This window comes from Balaenoptera ricei, chromosome 2, assembly GCF_028023285.1.
Source record: "Balaenoptera ricei isolate mBalRic1 chromosome 2, mBalRic1.hap2, whole genome shotgun sequence".
In the NCBI taxonomy this organism is placed as follows: domain Eukaryota; kingdom Metazoa; phylum Chordata; class Mammalia; order Artiodactyla; family Balaenopteridae; genus Balaenoptera; species Balaenoptera ricei.
This window is the reverse complement of record NC_082640.1, coordinates 32936947-32960820: the sequence shown is the minus strand read 5'-3', so window position 1 is coordinate 32960820 and position 23874 is coordinate 32936947. Positions and strand designations below refer to the sequence as shown.

General features: G+C 46.2%; 1 protein-coding gene and 1 long non-coding RNA gene across 2 annotated transcripts; one reads left to right on the top strand and one right to left on the bottom strand.

Annotated features, from left to right (window-relative positions):
• Positions 1 to 5338: 5338 nt before the first annotated feature.
• TMED3 (transmembrane p24 trafficking protein 3) lies at positions 5339 to 16543 on the bottom strand. The gene is given in 4 exon segments (XM_059912306.1): positions 5339 to 6199; positions 14050 to 14298; positions 15979 to 16485; positions 16487 to 16543. Coding segments are annotated over 4 exon segments (1050 nt in total). The 3' UTR covers positions 5339 to 5962.
• Positions 16431 to 23032, top strand: LOC132359063 (uncharacterized). The gene is made up of 2 exons (XR_009500719.1): positions 16431 to 16645; positions 22625 to 23032. It is a non-coding gene; the product is annotated as an uncharacterized LOC132359063 (long non-coding RNA).
• The last annotated feature ends 842 nt before the right edge of the window (positions 23033 to 23874 follow it).

Below are 23874 nucleotides of genomic sequence, written 5' to 3'. Positions count from 1 at the left end.
TGGAATATCTAACAGAGCTTGCCAGCCCTCTGCTTTGATGACAGACTCCCAAAGCAACTTGTGGTGACCACTAATCGTGCCTCGATACTCAGAAGTTGGTGGAAATGTCCATGTCCCTCGATTCTATAAACCAATCAATCCACTCTGGTAGGTAGAATTTTCAGGATCCGATCCACCCAGAGTTATAATGTGGTTTGCCAACCGCTCAAAGTGTAGGAAGCGCCTGAAGTCCAGCTGACAAGCCAGCCAAGGGCGGGGCTCTATTTTTTTTTTTTTTTTTTTTTTTTTGACTTTTTCACATCTGCCTGTTAGAGCTGAAGTTCAGGGAAGGGAATATTTCCAACCCAGGTGTGATAGTTAATTTAATATGTCAGCTTGACTGGGCTAAGAGATACCCAGAGAGCAGGTAACATATTATTTGTGGGTGTGTCTGCGAGCGTATCTCGGGAAGAGATTAGCATTTGAATAGGTAGACTGAGTAAAGAAGACTGTCTGCCAATGTGGTGGGCATCATCCAATCCATTGAGGGCCTGAATAGAAAAAGGCAGAGGAATTTGCTTTCTCTGCTGGAGCTGGGACATCCCACTTCTGACCTAGGGCATCAGCACTTGTTCTTTTTTTTTTTTTTTTTAAACATCTATATTGGAGTATAATTGCTTTCCAATGGTGTGTTAGTTTCTGCTTTATAACAAAGTGAATCAGTTATACATATACATATGTTCCCATATTTCTTCCCTCTTGCATCTCCCTCCCTCCCACCCTCCCTATCCCACCCCTCTAGGTGATCACAAAGTACCGAGCTGATCTCCCTGTGCTATGCGGCTGCTTCCCACTAGCTATCTATTTCACGTTTGGTAGTGTATATATGTCCATGCCACTCTCTCACTTTGTCCCAGCTTACCCTTCCCCCTCCCCATATCCTCAAGTCCATTTTCTAGTAGGTCTGTGTCTTTATTCCTGTCTTGCCCCTAGGTTCTTCATGACCATTTTTTTTTTTTTTTTTTAGATTCCATATATATGTGTTAGCATATGGTATTTGTTTTTCTCTTTCTGACTTACTTCACTTTGTATGACAGACTCTAGGTCCATCCACCTCACTACAAATAATTCAATTTTGTTTCTTTTTATGGCTAATATTCCATTGTATATAGGTGCCACATCTTCTTTATCCATTCATCTGTCGATGGACACTTAGGTTGCTTCCATGTCCTGGCTATTGTAAATAGAGCTGCAATGAACATTGTGGTACATGACTCTTTTTAAATTATGGTTTTCTCAGGGTATATGCCCAGTAGTGGGATTGCTGGGTCGTATGGTAGTTCTATTTTTAGTTTTTTAAGGAACCTCCATACTGTTCTCCATAGTGGCTGTATCAATTTACATTCCCACCAACAGTGCAAGAGGGTTCCCTTTTCTCCACACCCTCTCCAGCATTTATTGTTAGTAGATTTTTTGATGATGGCCATTCTGGCCGGTGTGAGGTGATACCTCATTGTAGTTTTGATTTGCATTTGCCTAATGATTAATGATGTTGAGCATTCTTTCATGTGTTTGTTGGCAATCTGTGTATCTTCTTTGGAGAAATGTCTATTTAGGTCTTCTGCCCATTTTTGGATTGGATTGTTTGTTTTTTTGATATTGAGCTGCATGAGTTGCTTGTAAATTTTGGAGATTAATCCTTTGTCAGTTGCTTCATTTGCAAATATTTTCTCCCATTCTGAGGGTTGTCTTTTCGTCTTGTTTATGCTTTCCTTTGCTGTGCAAAAGTTTTTAAGTTTCATTAGGTCCCATTTGTTTATTTTTGTTTTTATTTCCATTACTCTATGAGGTGGATCAAAAAAGATCTTGCTGTGATTTATATCAAAGAGTGTTCTTCCTATGTTTTCCTCTAAGAGTTTTCTAGTGTCCGGTCTTACATTTAGGTCTCTAATCCATTTTGAGTTTATTTTTATTTATTTATTTTTTAAATTTATTTAATTTATTTATTTTGGGCTGCACTGGGTCTTCGTTTCTGTGTGCGGGCTTCTCACTGAGGTAGCTTCTCTTTGTTGCAGAGCACCAGTTCTAGGTGCACGGGCTTTAGTAGTTGTGGCTCGCGGACTCAGTTGCTCCATGGCATGTGGGATCTTCCTGGACCAGGGCTCGAACCTGTGTCCCCTGCATTGGCAGGCAGATTCTTAACCACTGCACCACGAGGGAAGCCCTCTATTGATTTCTTAAAATCATCAATATCAGTATCTTTTCCCAAACGAGACAAGAACTTTTAGTATACCCTCATTCTCTTTATCTCTCTGCCTGCATCTTAAACTCTCTGGACCTTGTTCAGAATGGCAGTACTTGATTGGCATGTATTTTCTTTCCTCCTTTACTCTGGCCCAAGACTTTTAGACGATAAATATCAGTTCTCATATGTTTTACAGCTGCCTCTGAGGTTTAGTTCTCTTCTCCTCTGCTGTGATCCTATGTGCTTGAGATTTCTCAGTGGGTTTTCGTGTTTACAATTTGGCTGAACTCCAGGGTTATTGTATTCTTGCTTTTTCTATTTAAAAAATGTGCCCTCATTTTCTTCTTGCATGCAATGTTGCTATTGAGAAATCTAATTTAAGTCTGATTGACAGAGGATTTGTTCTTTCTCTCTGGAGGCATTTGGAATTCTCTCTTTGCCTTTGGTATTCTTAAATGTCATTAGTGTCCATATGGGGGTTCACCTGGTCAATCCTCAACCCTGTTTGTCAGTCTGTGAGGCTTTTGCTCTGAGATCTTTCCTCTTTCTTTCATTCCAATAAATGTATTTTTATTATTTCTTCAAATATATTTTTTCTACTTCAGGTTCACCTATTATCCATCTCTTCTCTATTTTCACCTTTCCTATCTCTTAGCTTTTTTTTTTTTTTCTTTTAATATTTTCTCCTTTTTTCCTGCTGCCATCTAGGATGGTTTTTCATACAGATCAGCTCTATGTCATGCTTTTATTTCCTCTGGAGTAGTCTTCATTTCTACTTTTATATTTCTCATCCGTAACATTTCCACTTGGATCTTTATTACAACTTCTTGCTACAGCTAAATATTATTAACATTTTCTCATTTAGAGTATATTTATTATGTTACTTAAAAATTGGGGTCCACACTTTCCAACAACTTTGCTTCAAATGACATGTTTGAATGGTGGTCAAGGTGTTCTATCTTTCTGGTATCCTTGGGGGTCTGGTTGTTTCTGCCTCGGTATTCATGTTCCCCTGGGGTCTGGGAATGTGTATTGACAAGGGCTAAAGTCTAGGACCTAGCTGGTGTCTCTGCAGAGGATTTAATGAGGTGGTGGGGGAGGAAGCCCCAGGATGGAGAATCACAATGGGTAACCCTCATTTGCTAATACTTGCCAGCCTTGTTGTTCAATGTTCACTTTATTTTTTTATAATTTTTAGTTAATTAATTAATTAATTTTTATTTTATTGTTGGCTGCATTGGGTTAGTTGTGGCTTGCAGGCTCTTCGTTGCGGTGCGTGGGCTCCTCTCAAGTTGTGGTGTGTGGGTTTTTTTCTCTCTCTAGTTGTGGTGCACAGGCTCTAGAGCATGTGGGCTCTGTAGTTTGCACATGCGGGCCCTCTCATTGAGGCGCGTGAGCTCAGCAGTTGTGGTGCGCGGGCTCAGTTGCCCCGTGGTATGTGGGATCTTAGTTCCCCAACCAGGGATTGAACCGACATCCCCTGCATTGGAAGGCGGATTCTTTACCACTGGACCACCAGGGAAGTCCCTTAATGTTCACTTTAAACACTCAGAAAGAACAGCCTTGGGATGAGAGAGTGGACTTAGTTTTTAATCCACCAGCCATGGGTCTTAGGGAGGGGAGGACAGGTAGATGCCCTGGGGCAGCTGGTCAACCACCGCTCACCACCCAGGGACAGGGCCTTTGCTCTGCCCTGGTCGTGCCCTACACAGGCACCTGCGGTCTGGCTGCTGCCACTCAAATCATGGCAAAGGAAGGGGGGCCATGGTAGCCCCAAGGCAAAATGCAGGAGAGGCAGGCACAGAATGTCAGCTTCTAAGCGGAAACAGTCACATTATATTGCTTAATCCAGGTAGTGGCACATAAGGATGTGCTGTATTGTTTTTCACTATACTGCAAACATATTTCATAAAATATCTTTTATATATACTTGGTACTTAACTTTAAAAGAGAAGAAATACCATCAAAACTCTATGAACAGGTATAAGTAGGATTTATGTTTCAATCAAGCTAAGTAAGGCTTATGGAGTTTCTTTCTCATGGGATTGTTTATTGTTCCCTACAATGCACTATTAACGCATGCTAGACAGCTGAGGATTTCAGATTTCTTGGTAGGTTTTTTTAGGACAGACATCATAGCATCTTCCCTCAAGACCTACTACACAGACACTTGATCAGTATGCATTAATTTCTTACTAATGGGCAAGGCTGTTCATCTAATAACTAATATCTATTAAGAGCTTAGTATATATCAGGCATTATTCTATACACTAAGAATACAGCAGTGAACAAAGTCCCTACCTTCATGGAATTTACATCTAGACAATAAACAAACAAGTAAACATATCTGTCAATGGTGATAAATGACATACAGAGAAGTAAAGCAGAGACAGAGACACAGAGGGCCAGGGACAGGTGAGATGATGCCATCTTAAATAGAGTGGTTAGGAGAGACCTCACTGACAAGGTGACATTGGTTAGGAGGAAATGATGGAGCAGGTCATGCAGGTATCAGGGAGAGGGTGTTATAACAGAGGAAACAACCTGTGCAAAGGCCCTGGGGCAGAAGCATGGCCTGGTGTGATAGGAACAGCAGGACCTGGAAGACATGGGAGAAGTGAGTGGAGGGAGTAGGTTAGGGGATTTCCAGGGCCAGAGGCTGGGGCACCAGATGCAGGACTTCAAGATCACGGTGAGGACTTTCATGAACTGTGAATGACATGCAGAGCCTTGGGAAGGTTTTGAGCAGGAGTGACAGGGTCTGACTTAAGTTTTAAAGAGACCACTGTAGCTGCTGTGGAAATGGCCTTGGGACAGCCACTCATCATTGCTCAGTCTTTTCTTTTTCTGTTCTTAGCCCCTCTATTTGGATTAAATGATGACTCAGTTGTTGACAGTAAGCACTAGGGTCTGAGAACACAAAATAACCAACTCCCTATTTCACTGTTTTCATTCAGCTGAGAGTTATTTACTACTCCCTCCACAAATGCCTACACATACACATCTCTGAGGCATCACTTGCTCTATTATGCTGTAATTATTTATATGCACACCAATGCTCCCCATTAAGCCATGAGCTCCTTTAGAGCAAAGAAATAATGGCACAAGTCTCCATGGTGCTCACAGACAGTTTTTATTAGCCAGAGTCCTGCCTCCTAGGAGATACACAGCCAACCAAGGCACCCAGCTACCATTTTGTTCTTGCTTGCATGGCTGATTCCATGGCTCACCTGGGATGGGGATTTCTGCAAAGCCGCTTCAAGGTCTGGTTTCCACAGGTACAGAGAGCTCCATGTGAGGAAAGGCCAGACAGGGCCCTGTCTCCTCCACACGGGATAGGACACACAAGCCAAATGGGCCATGCGTCGTGGAGCAAAAAGAGAGCCCTGAGCTGCCCCCTGGAGGCCTGGGCCCTTGGGGTTCCTCATACGAGCCAGGCCATTGGATGGCTGCCTGCCTGCCCTCCCACACTGGCCAATCCCTAGCCTGATTGCACCCTTTCTGCATTCAGTGTCGCACACATAATGCAGCTGGATGCCTTCCACTTACTGGGCTCTATGAGCTTTGGCTGCTGGAGTATAAGGACCAAGCATCTGAATAGAAGGCAAGGTGAGAGCATGTTACCCTGTGCTCTTCTCCAGGCAGCTCCTGGGTTGCACCCACCAGCCCCAGGAGCCTGTGACCAAAGGGAGCTGCTCCGTCCTGGGGTGTGAGGGGCCTGGGAGCAGAGTGCCCCAACTAGGAGTGGACCATCCTGCTGACGGGTCGTTTTTCTGTGAAGAAGCTTTTAAGCAGCAGCACCTGGCTGAAGCTGACCACGAACAGCGCGATCGTCTCACCAACAGACCAGTAAGAGACTCGGCTATTCAGATCTTCGGCCCGGGCTCTGTCCTGGGCCTCCCGGAGCCGGTAATGCGTCTGAGAGTCAATCACCGTCTTCAGAGCCTCGTGGATGGTCACACAGGCGGACTCCATCTAGGCAGGAAGAGAAAAGCAGTCATTGTGAACCCTCAGAAAAGAAGAACAGGATCCAGCACACACACAGCAAATGTGATCTTCAACATCCTAGGTAATTTCTACTGAATGCTAACTATGTGTCTATGCTAAGGATTTGACACGGTTGTATTCATAATAAGCCTAACTGAGGCTCAGAGAGGTTAAGTAACTTGTTCGGAGTCACACAGTTAGTAGATGGCAGAGTCAGGATTTAACCTCAACTGTCTGAGTCCTGAGCCTATGCTTTCAAATACTGCCCTGTGTTCTTATTTAATACTCACCATACCCCTGACAGGCAGGGATCATTACTCCCAATTTTAAGGAGGATTGACTGCTTACTGCATATACTGACGAGGAAATTGAGGCTCAGAGAGGCTACATGACTTGCCCAAGGTCACACAGCTAATGAACGGCAGGGCGTGAAGTAAACCACAATTGTGTTGGACTCTGAATCTACTGTTCATTCTATTAAATTTGCTGCCTACACTTCTATGTATACACAAACACATGAAGACATACATTTCTCATGTACATAGACCCACACACACAAACATGTGCAAAGACAGACATGCGTGCACATGAATGTGCACACACATGCATATACTCACACATAACGCATACTACTTCACAACTTCCTTTACCTGCTAAAATATTATGTGTAGCTTGCCGAATTCTGAATATGTCCCACCCCCACTACCAAGGTCCCCTACTCCAGTCCCAGGAAGCTGTGAATATGATGAGCTGCCACTCCTGTGATTATGTTATATGTCACAGTTGGCCTTAAGAGAGGGAGACCATCCAGTGGGCCTGACCGAATCACAGGAGCCCTTCAGAGCAGGGAGCTTTCTCCAGCTGGTGGCTGAAGGAAAAGTCAGAGAGGCTGGATTCAAAAGAATTCAGTGCACCGTTGCTGGCTCTCAAGATAGAGAAGGTCACATGCAAGGACCAGAAAAAGGCCTCTAGGAGTGGACAGCACAACAGCCAACAAGGAAACGGGAACCTCAGTCCTACAGCTACAAGGAAATAAATTCTGCCAACCACCTGAAAGAGTGTGAGAGCAGATTCCTCCCCAGAGCCGCAAGAGAAGAGGCCAACCCAACCTGATTTCAGCCTTGAGACCCTGAGCAGAGAATCCAGCCGAGCTGGCCCAGGCTCAGAGCCTACAGAACTGTGAGATAATGAATGGCTGTTGTTTTCAGCCATTAGTAGTAATTATTGACTCAGCAATAGAAAACTAAGATATTATGCCTGTGAAAGAACATGTGTTCTTACTCACAGGCAACCTCTAAAGCAATCATTTTATCCACAACCCAGCAAATTCTATCCCAACAATAAGTTCTTGCGCTATGGAAGTTCATAAGCATCCAACAGACGTTTGTTTCCCAAATTCCAAAGGTGAACTACTTATAAAGCTCAACATAAGAAGCTAGAAGGGACCAAACCATTGTGTCACCACCTTGATGGACCCCCGTGAAACCCTCATTTCTCTCACAAATTGAACAGTTTCTGGAAAGCAAAGGGGAGACCATGACCAAAAAAAGATGTTGCCCTTACTTGCTTCATAGATATTCTTGACTCTGGGCTGTTCTAGGAGCTAAACTAGACTACATGAGGAAAGAGAAAAGCTTCCCTTTAGCCTCTGTGTTGACAAGGCAGCATCTTCTGTCTGACAACTGGTCTACCTCCTAGGGGTGTGGGTTTCCTCTGCACATGCTGGATGACCCCCTCATTCTGATCTATAGGGAAGAGGTGGTGAAATGTCACGTGGAGGGAAAATTGACAAGGTTACCGTGTACGAGATGGAATTAGTGTCAAGGGGCAGAATCCGCTGTAAAGAACAAGGTCATTTGTGCTTCACTTTTTCCCCCAAGGGGAATCTTGATCCTGCTTTCTCAGTGACACCCGCGTGCCCTATTATTTGGGCTATATTACGGTCTTCTCTGGCGACTGGAGTTAGCATGGGGCTTCTTCACCTTCCCCATGTCTGGTAGGTAGGGTGTAGAGGGATACCTCGGAGATACTGCGGGTGTGGTTCCAGACCACCACAATAAAGCAAATGTCACGATAAAGTGAGTCACAGGGATTTTTTGGTTTCCCAGTGCATATAAAAGTTACGTTTACACTATACTGTAGTGTATTAAGAGTATAATAGCATTATGTCTAAAAAAAAAATCAATGTACATACCTTAATTAGAAAATACTTTATTGCTAAAAAATGCTATCCATCATCTGACAACACAGCGTTGCCAAAAACCTTCAATTGTAAAAAATACAGCACCTGTGAAGTGCAGTAAAACAAGGTATGTCTGTACCTACAGATGTGTGATGTTGAGAAATAGACAAATGATCCTGAGAAGGGTTCCTGACATCAAGAAGTTGATTCCAAAGGGGACTCCTAAGTGACAACTGACTTCAGATGCCAACCACCAGAGGAGACCTCTCAGGGCACAGACCTCTGCACTGGACACGATGGTGGCATTTGTAGGCTTGCTCCCCCTAGCTCTCCTGGTAATGCTTCCAGAGTTGATGAAGGCATGTCAACTGTCACAGAGGAAGAAAGGGGACTAAACTGTGAAGGAACTAGGAAAGAGGTCACAGAGTGGAGTCAGGCTTAACCTACGCAAACCTGTGCCAAAGTGGAAGCAAGGTATGGCCTTCCTAGACGCTTCCCTACTGTGCCCTTCCGGTCACTCCCCATGACCAGGACACAGGAAGATCTGCTAAGTCCAATTAGTTCTATATTTACAGCACCCTGGTGATCTTCAGAAGACCACGGCTATTGAAGGTAGGGCTGGGGAACTCAGGAGAGACACCTCTCAAAATGACACTACAGGAATTCCAAATCATACTCGATTTTCTTTGAGAGCCCAAACTACACTAATTCATTCTTTCAAATGTTTATTTATTAAGTGCCTACTCGCCTTCCAGACATTGTGTTGGGTCCTGGGAACTGAGAGATGAAATCAGAGTCAGACACAGTCCGGGGTCTCAAGAAGGTCATAATTTAGAGAATGTAATCAGCTTCATGCAATGCCAAAAGAGCTAACAACAGAGGGGTGAGCGGAGTTATGGGAACACCTCAGAGAAAGCTGCTAATCCTGCCAGAGATGGAGGCGTACCTGACACAGGGAAGAGACAAACTGAACCTTGACAGATGGGCAGCATGTCACCAGGCAGAGGATGAGGGGAACGCATTCCACATAGGAAAAGCATGGCAGGGCTTCCCTGGTGGCACAATGGTTAAGTATCTGCCTGCCAATGCAGCGGACACGGGTTCGAGCCCTGGTCGGGGAAGATCCCACATGCTGCAGAGCAACTAAGTCTGTGCACCACAACTACTGAGCCTGCGCTCTACAGCCCGTGAGCCACAACTACTGAGCCTGCATGCCACAACTACTGAAGCCTGCGTGCCTACAGCCCGTGCTCCGGAACAAGAGAATCCACTGCAATGAGAAGCCCGCGCACCACCAGGAAGAGTAGCCCCCACTCGCTGCAACTAGAGAAAGCCCGCGCGCAGCAACGAAGACCCAACGCAGCCAAAATTAAATAAATAAATTTATTTTTTAAAAAAAGGAAAGAAAAGCATGGCAAAGAGCACATGCAGGGCCCAGTATGTGCATCCCATCGGGGATATGTGGAAAGCAAGTCATGGGTAGGTGGAAGCTCACGGTAAAGGCCTTGAGTCAAGACTTTAACACGAAGCTCTGTGAGCATAAGAATGGCAAGGCAAGGATCCCACTTTAAGAGAACCTCCCTGCCAGCCATGATGCAGAGGGGGATTGGTGGCGGGGAAACCACTTTGGTGGCTGCAATTCTGCTGGGAAGAAAAGACGAGACCCTCAATTAAGAAGGTCACCAAGTGGAGGACGAAGAGCGGATCTGGGAGCGATTTAGGGGACTTGGTAACAAGGTAGAGAAGATCATTCTTAAAATTAGTGGGATGGACAGAGATACACATATACATGTGTATACATGCACGTGCATGCCCGTGTGTATATGCATGCATATGCATGTATACACATAGACATACATACACACATGTTCAGAATGTATAAATACACAGAGGCTTTGTTTTTAAACACTAGGGAAGGGCTCACTGGTATTCCAGGCTAGAATTCCACCCTCCGTGTTTATTTCCATCACAAGCTCATTCAGAAACTCAAGATGTACATTACATTCACTTGAACTGGGAGCTCCTGGGACCCCTGAGCCCTAGCCCAGGCGTTCAGCAGTACAGGCTGGTACCTCCAGCCTCCTCCCAGGGTCCAGAATCACTGGAGAAGGAGTCGGGGTGGGGGTGGGGGGGTGGAGGGGAAGAGAAACGGAGGAGGACACAGAAACCATGGGTGCTGACACCCCGGGCAAAGGACACATCAGATATGCCATGTAAGGCATCACTTCAAAGACGTGAATCAGATGTCACCAGCCAGAGACCAGCACTGCACATCTATGAAGAGGGCCTGAGGTCTTTACAGGAACAACCTCAGATCCGATCAGTGACAGGGAAGGAAGCCAGTTCTCAGGAGGTAACAGAGCAGGAGGTGGTACTCTACGGCTTTCCTGGCGTCTAAAACCAGAAGACACCTTTAGAACCTGGCACGGGCCTCACAGGAGACCCCAGGGCAACACATCACCAAGATTCAGACACCTGGAAGCATCCCCTTACCATAAAAACATGCTACTTCCCCGTCCACTGGGATCTGCCGTTGGCATTAGTCTAAAATACCACTTCAGCTTGTTCCCACAAAATTTCAGTTAGGCAACCCAGCCAGCCTGCTTCCTACCCAGCAGGAAGCCAGCAGAGGCCCTTCTGTTGCAAAGAGCCCTGTTTTCACAGGGCCATGGGTCCCCAGCTCTCCTGCAGTGCGACCTTCACCCCACTGAGACCTCCATCTCTGGCTGGTTCCCAGTGTCCGGGAGCCCCACGGGGATTGTGGGCACCGCTCCATCATGACAGGTAGTCTCTGGAGACACCCTGACCTGTCTCCCTCCCAGGACCATCCCTTTCCTCCATCCCATGCCCACATCCCATCCCGTCTCTACCACCTGCTGATGCCCAGGTCTTCACTCTGTAACCACCAGCAAATTCCTGCAGCCTCACCTCATCAGGACCTCCACGGATAGAAGCACTTGGCTCTTTATTTTATTTTTTGGCCGTGCAGCACACGGGATCTTAGTTCCCCCAACCAGGGATCGAACTCGCACCCCCTGCAAGGGAAGCGCGGAGTCTTAACCACTGCACTGCCAGGGAAGTCCGCACTTGGCTCTTTAAATTCTTCAAGAGCTCAAAGGCAGCGTCGCAGGAGCTGGCCTCAGAGTAGAGTTAGGAAAACCTTTAATCTTCCCTCGACCACCACTGAGTCAGCCCCGGACCTTGGACCTCTGTCAGGAACCTTCAGCCTCCGCTAGGATCTGCCCAGACTCCCAGGACGCCCAGGGCACCTCAAGCTTGGCCTCCCTCAGCAGCATCCCTAGCCCATGTCCTCTGCCAGGAGCCTGGTCATGCTGGAACTCAGGCCAAAGACAAGTCCCTCTGGCCTGGAGCCCTGGCCCGGGACTCGGTCACTCTGCATCCTATTCTTTCACCCTAGGGCTGCTACTGGTGCCAGAACACACAGCCTCTGGCCCAGCACTGAGCCGGACGAAGCCTCAGGGGAAGAGAGAAGACAGCTGCAGGTAGAAAGGGGATCCATGCCAAGCAAAATAAGATCAGGGCCGGTGAGGAAAGTAAAGTGATGCCCTGAATACCTGCACATGCTGTTCTCCCCACCCAGGAGGCCTTTCCTCCTCCCGTGCCAGACACACTCCTAGGCAAGCACCCACAGTGTCGCTTTAAGCTAAAACTCTCCCTGTGAAGACTTCCCTGACCCTCCTGGAAGAGTCAATTGGTCCATCCCCTGACAACCCTCATCCTTAAATCTCAGCTCTGATCAGAGCATCCTGGAGCTCCCTGGTTTACAGGGTCGCATTCCACGCAGGGCTCCTGACAGCCGGGACAGCGCCCTCTGACCTCCTCATACTCCCACCACCGGGTACAGTGTACAGACTGAGCGCGGGCCCACCACAGGCGAGCGGGAGGCGTCTGCGACAGGCACAGACCAGGCAGGGGGGTCAGAGGTACAGAAGGAGAAGGAAAGAGCTCTTTTGCGGCCGGGCAGAAGGAAGGATGAGGTTCCCAGATGCAGAAGAGGGGAAGTGCAATCACTCCTTCCTGCAACAAAACCAAACTCTAATTCTAAGGCTCCAGGAAAGAACGTCTCTAGTGCGCTAATCCACAAAGCCTTTTCTCTACTGGTTTCTTTTCCACTGCTTAGAGAGAGAAATCCTTCAGCTCAGCTTCAGGAGACTCACAAAATCTTCAAAACAGAAGCTATTTCATCAATGACCAACAGACCTCCTGAGAGGACAGGTTATGAAAGATCTTACACATAAGACACACCCTGGGCTGGACCTCCTATCAGCAGTCACGCCGCTAAGTTCAAACGCACTGCTGTCCAGTGGAACTCTCCATGCGTGGGCACCAGCCACTTGTGACTACTGAGCACTACAAATGTTGGTATAGAGCAAACAAGGAAGGGAATTTTTAATTTAATTTCAATTAATTGTCAACAGCCATATGTAGATAGCTGTTACTGACTGGACAGTGCAGTGCTAACCTCCAACTGCTCAGAGAATGAGCGCATGGTCAAAGCCACAGAGGAATGGAGCCTGTGGTCACCTTGGAGGGCAGCCCAGAAGTTAATCTGGCATTGCTGGAGAGGCAGATGCTCTGGCTTTGGTTCTGGAACAGGTGCAGCCACAGAGGGTCATTCCTGTCTTGCAGGTTTCCCTGGGTCCTGCCACTCAGTCACTTGACAACTATTTGGTGAGCTCTTATTCTATGCCACACCCCAGACACTGGGGCGCTGGGGATTCAGAGGTAATATAGAGTCCTAGCCTCAGAGCCTGCATATGGGAGGGAGGGAGAAGCTTAAATAGCAGGAGGGAAGACTGATGGAGGAGGCTGGGGTCGGATGATAGTTAACTGTGACAGCCATGGGTGACAGAGATGACGATCTGTCCTCCAAAAGTGTCACCGTTTCTCTTCCAGATTGTGAAGTTTGTTGCTAGGAGGTGACTGCCCAACTGAACTGTATGTGCCGCCTTCGTTTCATCCAGACTGTTCACAGGACCATTTCTCAACAATGAGATATGAGTGGGTGTGATGGCGTCACTTCTGGGCCAGGGCTTTTAAGAAGCAGATGGGACTTTATCATTCTCTCCTTCTTTTGGTGGCTAGAAACAGAGGACTCTGAAGCCCTAAGGGACATCAGAAAGAAGGAGCCTGGTTTCCTGAGTCACTCCATGGAGGAAAGTCCTCCACCCCTATCCCCACTCTCTGGATTATTATTTGAGTGAGAAAAAAAAAAACTTTCATTGTGCTAAGCCATTGATATTTGGGATTTACTTGTTATAGCAACCAGCCGTTGTTACCCTAACTAATATATACCACACAAAGTAGGACTAGTCTTTCTCATGTAGATACATCATATCAGCAGAGAGGCATATGCTATGTGTACTTTGAAACTGGTGCTGTGTCAAAGACTAAATGGGAACGCAGGAATACCAGAGGAAAGTATTGCAGGGATCCAGTTAAAGAATGGAGAGGAAGACCAAAAGGAGAACATAGGGTCTTGTAGGACTGGATGTGAACAGAGGGGCAGAGTCGATACTGAGACTTCAGACTGGAGCTGGATAGCTGGCGACTACTCATCAGCCAAGACGGGCACAGACGGGAAGGAGCAGGCTGGGGGGAGGGGGTTCATCTCAGCCTGTTAGTGTCCACTCACCTGGGTGAGAGCCGTGACTCTGTTCCCCATGTCTGGGAGAATGGGGGGCTCGTCGCCCACTTGAAAGTCAAAGTAGACGGTCTTGTGAGAGAAGGTGGAAAACTCATTACTGAAGCAAAACTGATAAATGCCCTTGACCTCAGCCTGGTGTGTGAAGCTGTCATACTGCTTCTTGGTCTCCCTGTAGATGGTGTTCCCCAGGGGGTCCTCCACATAGCAGTCAACGTCGTAGTGGCCTCCAGTGATGACCTGACAACCGCAAAAGACACCCACAGTGTGCTGTTACCAGAGGGGCAAACACCACTTACCAAAGGCCGACCAGGCACTGTGATTACACGTCACCAACATTTTTTTCATTTAATCTTCACAGGCTTCTAAAGGCTGACACTCCCCAATTAACAGAGGATGACACTGAGGCTGAGAGAGTTGAAGTTCACTGGCCATGGTCATGCCGCTTGAAAGCGACAGAGCTAAGACTCGAATCCATGTCTGCCTGACTCCAAAAGTTTTGCTCTGCAAGAGTGCAAAGAGCCTAATCCTTCCCATTTTACAGAAGAGGTAACTGAGGCTCCAAGCTTAAGTAAACTGCTGAACGTGTCTGGTAAACGTTAATATTATTGCTGATGGAATGCAAGGGGAAAGCACATATAGACTGAAGCCTTCACAGAATCAGTGATTACCAGAGGTGGGAGAGTCCTCAGGAATCATTAGTTCAAACTCTCTGTGTCAACACAGGAAAGACAAGACCTGCAAAGGGCAAAAGTCACAGAGGTGGTCAATGACTACAACTAAGGTCCGTCAAAGAACACAGTCAATGGCCGCCATCTGCTTCCGAATGTTAAAATTTCCTTTGGTCCAGATGGAAGAATTTGCTTTGTGATTAGTGAGCTTCCTAATGCTGGGGGTGTGTAAACTTATGCTGAACCTGCTCTAACAGGGGTTCCTGACCTGGCAGGGACCAGATGACCTCTCAGGCCCCTCCATCCTCACAACGACCACGTTTTGGTGACTGTATCTAGGTTACCCCTGTTAGCCCAGCTGCAATTTCCACACTGTCCACGGACATGTGAAAGTGGCCACATCAGTGACTCGGAGGTCACCGCACATAGTGCTGTCCCCAAGCACACGCCTCTTTTAGTGGCTTTGATCAGAGAGCGCCCACCATATGGCCTGCCCCTACGCCTGCTTCCCGTGCCAACTCATCTCTGTAATGCCTGTCCGTATGTGTCCACAAGCAGACGCGGGTCTGGGTATGATTCCCACCCAGCTCCCTACTCTTAGATCTGCTCACTAAACCTTAGGAGCAGATCTCTCACTCAAGACCTGCTCCCCTGAACTGTGAGCCATGAGATCTCTCAAAGGAGCCAGGAGTGCAGGAGCTAGGAGCTTTTCTGAGTCATATGGCAGCAGCCACAACACCACTCCTTGGAAACACTGCCAGGGCTCAGAGCCTGCGCTGACACCTTTCCAAAGCGCCATTTCTCATCACTTGCCGCGCTCACCCCAACCTGACTTCAAACACTGGAGAGAGGGAAAAATAAAACCAAGAACCCATTTCCTCTCGCTGCCATTTTTCAGTACAGGCGGGGACAAACTGGTCCAAAAAACTTGGGGCAGAGAGCCTGTGTCCAGCTAATCAGACATGGCATTCCTTAGAGTCAAGGGGCCTGCAGGTCACTGAGGACAACTCCCCAGGATGGAGGACCCGCCCCCCGGCATCCACACCTGCGGCGCTACCTCCCTCCCTGGTTAGTCGGGCCTGTCTCGAGTGGGCTCTGACTTCCTCGCGGGGAAGTCAGCTGGTCTCTGGTCATTCCCGCCCCCTTCAGCCTCTTTGGCTAATTCCAGCCACTCCAGCCTGGGGCGCACCAGTGACCAATGGAGACCTGGAAGGGGGAGAGGAGGCGCTGCCGGGCGCCAGGGCCTCACCTGGTAATCCAGGGAGAACTTCACGCCCTGCTCCACGTCCTCGTGGAAACACTGCTTGGCGTTGTCAGGTAGCTCGAAGGTGAGCTCCGCGCCCCGCAGCCGCTCCGCCTGGAGAAGCAGCAGCAGCAGCAGCAGAAGGGGCAGCGCGCAGGCGGAGCGCGAGGCCACGCTGCCCATGATGCTCCCGGTCCAGCCCCGTGGGCCGCGGCTCGGGCGTGCGCTCCTCGCGGGTGGGACGGTGGCTGGGGGACCAGGGATAAGACGCAGAGACAGACGTGGCGCTAACCGGGCGCTGCGCTTCCGGGAGGGCGGGAAGCTCAGCGCGCAGCCGCGCGCTCGGGGGTGGTCCCGGGACCGAGGCCAGACAGCACCGCGGCCTCCCCCCGCCCCTTCTGCCCGCTGCGCCTGCGCGCTGGCTGGGCTGGCGAAGGGGACACGCCCCCTCCCCCGCCCCGCGCTGTTCTTCTGGGGCGTCTCGGCGAAGGTGAGGCGGGACGGCCACCCCCGAGTGCGAACCTCCCCGGAAGGGCCCTCTGCCAACATCCCCGACAGACGTTTTCTGCATCCTCTGGGACCCGCAGGCTTGAGTATTCCCCGGAATTGGCCCAGGTCCACGCAGTCCATCCTCTCTGGCCGCAGCAGCTCGAAGCCCATGGGGTTTTACAAGGTACAGGCTCTGCTTCTGACTGGCTCTGTAACTTGTCTCGCGCTTCTCTGGAGAATCAGTCTCCTGGTCTAGAACTGGGTGTGCCCAAACTTACTATCCACAGTAGCAAGGAAGGCTAGAGGAAAGATATGCAAACTCTGGGGACCCAATTAACACCCCCTTTCTCATTCCCATCCCCTTCCCAAAGTGAAAAAGTATGCCACGGGGCAGGGGGGTGGTTGGTGAGAGTAAGTAAAACCCCAGAATTACATCTGGGGAAAACTGGCAGGCATGCTCACACATAAAGCTTCCTGAAGCTTCCTGAAGATATGAATACAGGTCTCTCACTCAGGGATTTCAGGTATCTCTTGGTTGTCAGGATAAGTTGAAGGTTCTTCTGGGACAAAACAATTTTTTTTTCCCTTTGACTTCTCAAAAGCGCTGAAAGCAGATAAATTAATTTACTGTCTTATCTATTACCATTGACCTAAGAAGATACTTTATATAATCATTACTACAGCGTTTTATATTCACTATGATCAAGTAAAGACAAAAAGAAAAAAACGATTGTAGTCTCGCTACTCAGTAAAGAATTTTTTTCAGAACATCATTAGGTGAGGTGTATCTTGATTTTAGCAAATAATTTTACTGCCTATATAGGTCTCCACGTGGATAAGACCGAAGTGTCCTGTCACTGGGCATACTTGATGTTGGATTAAGGTGCTAATTGATATGAAAGCAGTCTGTTGGCTGTTAAATAACATGCATGCATAATGTAATTATTAATATTTACTGGCTCTGTACCAGACTTAGCAAGGTATATAGTGTGCTTTGAGGTTCTTTCCATGGCTCTGTCCTGTTAAACATTATTTTTCAGTAACTGGTAGAAAACATGTAAGTAGTAATCATCTAATCTTGATGCACCAAGTGGAGAAACAAATGACAGATGTAAGACCAAGATTACCTTGGCCAGCTGGAGTACTCAGCTAAGGTTAACAAAAGAAATTTCACCAGGTTAAATGTTAAATCCTACATTTAGTTCCAAGAGAAACAAATGACAGATGTAAGACCAAGATTACCTTGGCCAGCTGGAGTACTCAGCTAAGGTTAACAAAAGAAATTTCACCAGGTTAAATGTTAAATCCTACATTTAGTTCCAAGAAAATACCTGCATACTCTCAGGGACGAGAAACTTGGCTTGGCAGTAGCTCAAGTCAGAGCAGTTGAAGACTGATAATCAACAGTTAGCTGAATAAAAGACAGTGGAAACGGATGAACTAAAAAAGGAGCCCTGACTTGGGCTGAGTTAATTAAAAAAACAGCATTGTTTTAGCACCTATTGTGTGGAAGTCACTATTACTAAAAGGAACTGCCTGCCCAGTAACAGGCAATGATCAGATCACATCTATTGTTCTGTTTTAAGAGGGACATTAATAAAATAGGGGGTATAGGAGGTAATTAGGAGGGGAGCAGTATAATAAATTGCCAGGAAGGCTTCTCAAACAAGGTAAAGTCAAAGGAAACAGTATTTAACCTGGAAGAGTAGAAACTAAGAAGGAAGAGAGTGTTAGCTTTAAAAGTTTGCATAACAGCAATCGTAGCAGCTACCCTTATTTAGCAGTTACAATGAACCAGCACAGTGCTGGCTCCTTATACACTTTTACATATTTTACACTAATTAATCCTCACTCACAACCATGGAAAGAATTATTATTGTTTTCCCTTGTAACAATGAAGAAACAAACTCTGGCTGTTTGAATAACATTTGTCTCAGTAAGCCTTTGCCGTGTAACTACTCAGTGGCTTAAATGAACAATGACATAATTTCTCATGATTTTGTAGGTCGGCTGCGCAGTTCTTTAGCTGGTTTTGCTTGGGCTTCAGGGCTGGGAAATCCAAGATGGTCCCACCTACATGTCTGGCAACTGGTATAGTCTGTTGACTGGGGCACCTTAATTCTCCATGCATCCTCTCACCTCCTGTAGGCTAGATGATTTCCTTATATGGCAGGCTCAGGGCAGCATCTCAAGAGAGCCTGACACAGCCTGGCCCTTCTCCCCGTGCCCTCCCTGCACCCCCCCCCCCCCCACTGCTCACTACGTTCCAGAATTTGACCAATATCACTTTTGCCACATTCTGTTGGTCAAAGCACGTCCCAAGGCCAGCCCAGATTCGAGGTGAAGAAATAGACTCCATCCGTCTCTGGATTGGAGGAGCTGCAAAGTCACATTCAAAGGAGAAGCATACTAGGGTGGCGGGAATCTGTGATCATTACACAATCTGCCATAGTGCCCAAATTCGCTCAGCTTGTTGATGGCTAAGCTAGCAATTGAACCCAGGTCTGCCTAATTCTAAAGGCCACGCGCTTTTCACCACACACACTGCTCTACCCATTCCTCGGGGTACATCTGTCCTGCATATTCCATCTGCCAGACTTGGGATGAATCTGACATTGAGGTACATTTCAGCTAACATAAGAAATGACTTTCTGGCAACCAGAGCTTTCCAAAAATTGATGAGCAGAGATAATTTCTTTCATCCCTTAAAATATTTAAGCAGAGACTGTATAAACAGCCAACCTCTTGGAATGTTGTAGAGAAGATTTGTGAACTGAGCGATGGAGTGTAATGGTTGATGACCTTTAAGCTTCCTTCCAAGCTTTGTTTTCCATGATATATGGTAGAAACTTCCAAAAGTAGGGAAACTTGGAAAACAAAAGCAAAACCATTACCTGTCCACTTTCATGGCTGCCTTTTGTAAAGGCCTTTTAAAACAGTAAATTAAAAATGAATATCTTAATAGATTCCGAAAAAGCATGATAAAAAAAGCATGACATCCACTCACAATAAAAACTCTTAGCAAACCAGAAATAATAGATAACTTCCTTCAATGTCTATAAAAATATCTATTAAAAAATAAGAGCCAACCTCATGGTTAATGACTAAACAATAAAATCCTTCCCTTTGAAATTGGAAATACGACATGAAAGCCTGCTATTTAACATTGTTCCAGAAATTCTAAGCAGTAAAATAAGGCAAGAAAAAGAAATACAAGGATAAGAATAGGAAATATGAAAGTCAGAATATGAGGGGTACCCAAGGGACGGACTCAGAAATGTTCCCATTGTGACTCTTTGTTGAATTGCACACTTATGTTCTGTGTGTGTGTTTTCTTTCACAATTTAAAAGGTTTAAAAAGAGAGTAAGTGTCTTATAATGACATAGGCATTGTAAGGTGGACCCATCTGTCCCCTGAAGCAGGATTTTTCATGGTTGCATACAACAGGACCACTGCCCAGCATGCTCTTAGCATTTTGAAACAAAATCCATTTTTATCCATGCCTTCTACATGTAATTGATGGTGAGGAAAGAAAGCAATGTAGTCACTGTGGACTGACTGAGGCAAATAGAAAGTTTGCAAACCACTTATGTTGCCACGGAACTATAGCCAATACCAGGCTTTCCCCAAACAAACCAGAGAAAGACGACACACAACACCTCGCGTCACAGCACCAAAAGGGCCAGATATTCCCTCTCTCCCTGCTTTTAGGTCCCAAGACATGTGGGCATGTGACCCAGGCTCCGCCAACCAGAGGCTCTTGCATCTGAAATCTTGAGGGGGTATCTGAAGACATGGAGACGTCAAAGATTATTGATGGCAGTGGTAGGATGGAGACTCCAGGGGTGTGAGAGCAAGTAAGTGCCCAGGAGCAGAAGTTCATCCTGAGCGGAAGTTTCCTATGACATGATTTTGGCAGTGAACTTGGCCACTTAGCCTTTCTTAAGTCTTGCCCCTTTTATGAGTCAATTTCCATTCTTCGCATTGGCTCTATAGAGTTTGAGATTTTTTAAACTGAAGTAGAATGGGACTGGATTCTTCATTACCCCAAGGCAGCTAGAAAGCTATAGGATTTACCTAAAATGTCAAGAAGGAATGGGAAAGGGAAATTCCATGAAGTGCTTTTGAAGGCAATGCTTAGAATAAAATAATCTTTGTATGATTATCAATAAACTGGCTGTATAATTGTGTGTTCTGGAAGCATAGGATCAGGAGGATGCTTTGAAATAGCTTTTCTCAAATTTTTTGGTGTTTGTAGCACAGAAGAGACACATACACTAATCCCACTCACAGCCTGTTTTCCTCAGTTATCTCACGGCCTTGCTCAATGACAAGGTGAATGGGAAGATTTGTCTCCCATGTGTCCAGAAGGAGAGGAGGACTGAATATGAGTGAATACTATCTATATCTATTGCATTACAGTAAAAAATAATAAAAAAACATAACAAAGACTCAGTGTCTGGTAAAGGCAGGTTAGATCATTTGAACCTAAGTTCCCCCGAAAACAACTAAAAATACAACTTTAAATGTTTTCTAGAAAGCATCAAAGAGCTGACAAGATTGTAAAGAATTATCAAGCCAAAATTGAAGGGAAAATAGTCACCTGGAGACAGAGACGTTCCCAAATGCTACTTTTCCCATGAGGGCATTTGCCAATTCTGAAAATGTTTAATTTGAATGTTTACAGTCACACAGGAAGAGTGGGCAGAAAACAGAGCCTGAAGAGGGGTGTTGGGGGCGCATGATATCACTTTCTTTCTCAGAAGCTGCCAGGCATCACCCACACCGACCACATGCAATTGGCTTCACAGAAATATCACCCTCCCTCCTGATCCTAATTATACCAGTTGGTCCGGACCATCACCTCTGTGCTAGTCTCTGTTTGGAGCCCATGTCCTGTGACAGTCATTTCCAACTCTGTGATTTGCTTGTGTTGTTTGTACACCTGGAAGGGTCTGCCAGCTCTATCTGGGGACCCTGTCCCACACACCATCCACAAAACCTCTACCTACTTGTAATGAGTCAATGTGGCTGGGCCATGGGGCACCCAGATATTTGGTCAGACATTATTCTGGGTGTTCCTGTAACATGCGTTTGCATGAAATTAACGTTGGGATCAGTGCAGTTTAAATAGAGCCAATTACGCTCCAGGATGTGAGTGGGCCTCGTTCAATCAGTTGAAGGCCTGAATAGACCAAGTGGTTGACCTTCCCCTGAACGAGAGGAATTTTCCAGCAGACAGCTTTCAGACTTGAACTGGAACGTCCACTCTGCTGGTTCTCCAGCCTGCCAGCCCACCCTGCAGATTGTGGACTTGCCAGCCTCCATACTTCAATTCCTTATAATAAATCTTTAGATAGATAGATATCTCATATATGCCTCATGTATATCATATATCCTATACATTCCATGTTTATATATATATACTATTGATATATATAATATATATAATTCCATATGTGTGTGTTTGTGTGTATGTACAATATCCTATTGGTTCTGCGTCTCTGGAGAACCTGACTAATACACTCCTCTTACAGCCTGTGTTGTCTTACCTTCTCACTTTATATAATCATTCTTTTATTCTTCTATATCAGGAGAGCTCCTTATGGAACTTTGCTAAAAATTGAGGTATAACTGACATACAACAGCCTGCATCTATTTAAAGTGTACAGTTTGATAAGTTGTCACATATGTATACACCTGTGAAACCATTGTCGTAATCATGATAGTGAACATATCCATCTCCCCCAAAAGTTTTCTCATGCCCTTTTTAATCCATCCCTCTCATACCTCCCTAACCTCCCCATTCATCCCCATAACCACTGATTTGCTTTCTATCACAATACATTCATTAGCATTTTCTAGAATTTTATATAAGTGAAATCATACAAAAGCACTCTTTTTAGTGTAGCTTCTTAAACTCAACACAATTATTTTAGGATGCATTCATGCTGAAGTGTATGTCAGTAGTTCATTCCTTTTTATTGCTGAGCAATATTCTAGTCCACATATGCATGGGTTGATTTCTGATCTCTCTAATTGGTTCCATTGATCTGTTTGTCCTTATTTGTGCCAATATCATGCTGTCTTGATTGCTGTGACTTTAGAAAAAATCTTGAAATCACGTCATGCCAGTCCTCCAACTCTGCTGTTCTTTTTCAGAGTTGTATTGGTGGGACTTCCCTGGTGGTCCAGTGGTGAAGAATCTGCCTTCCAATGCAGGGGGCGCGTGTTCGATTCCTGGTCAGGGAACTAAGATCCCACATGCTGCAGAGCAACTAAGCCCATGCGCCACAACTACTGAGCTCTCGCACCTCAATGAGAGAGCCTGCATACCGCAAACTACAGAGCCCATGCTCCCTGGAGCCCACGTGCCACAACTAGAGAGAGAAAACCCACATGCCACAACTAGAGAGAAGCCTGCATGCCACAACTAGAGAGAAGTCCACGCACCACAACGAAGAGCCCACGTGCTGCAATGGAAGATCCCACATGCCTCAATGAAGATCCCGCATGCTACAACTAAGACCCAAAGCAGACAATAAATAAATAAATAAATATTAAGAAAAAGACGTTGTATTGGCTATTATAGGTCCTTTGCATTTCCAAGTGAAATTTATTTTATTTTTTATATTTTGTTACATGGCAAAGAATAATTAAGTTTGCCAATGGAATTACAGTTACTAATCAATTGACTTTTTTTTTTTTTTGGCTGCACCGAGTTGCATGCAGGATCTTAGTTCCCCGACCAGGGATCAAACCCGTGCCCCCTGCAGTGGAAGCACGGAGTCTTAACCACTGGACCACCAGGGCAGTCCCTCCAAATGAATTTTAGAATCAGTTTGTTAATTTCTATAAAGACGCCTGCAGGGACTTCCCTGGTGGTGCAGTGAAGAATCCGCCTGCCAATGCAGGGGACACGGGTTTGAGCCCTGGTTCAGGAAGATCCCACATGCCGCAGAGCAACTAAGCCCGTGCGCCACAACTACTGAGCCTGTGCTCTAGAGCCCATGAGCCACAACTACTGAGCCCACATGCCACAAGTACTGAAGCCTGTGTGCCTAGAGCCCGTGCTCCGCAACAAGAGCAGCCACCGCAATGAGATACCCGCACACCGCAACAAAGAGTAGCCCCCTCTCACTGCAACTACAGAAAGCCTGTGAGCAACAATGAAGACCCAACGCAGCCAAAAAATAATATTAATTAATTTTTTAAAAACCTGCAGAAATTAGCCTAACCATATATATGGGCAGCTGATTTACTACAAAGGCACAAAGGCAGTAATTCAATGGAGAAATGACAGCTTTTTCAATAAATGGTGCTGGAAAAATTGGATATTCATATGCAAAAGAAAACACCTTGTTTTAAAGGACGTGGATCCAATCTCACACCATATACCAAAATAACTCAAA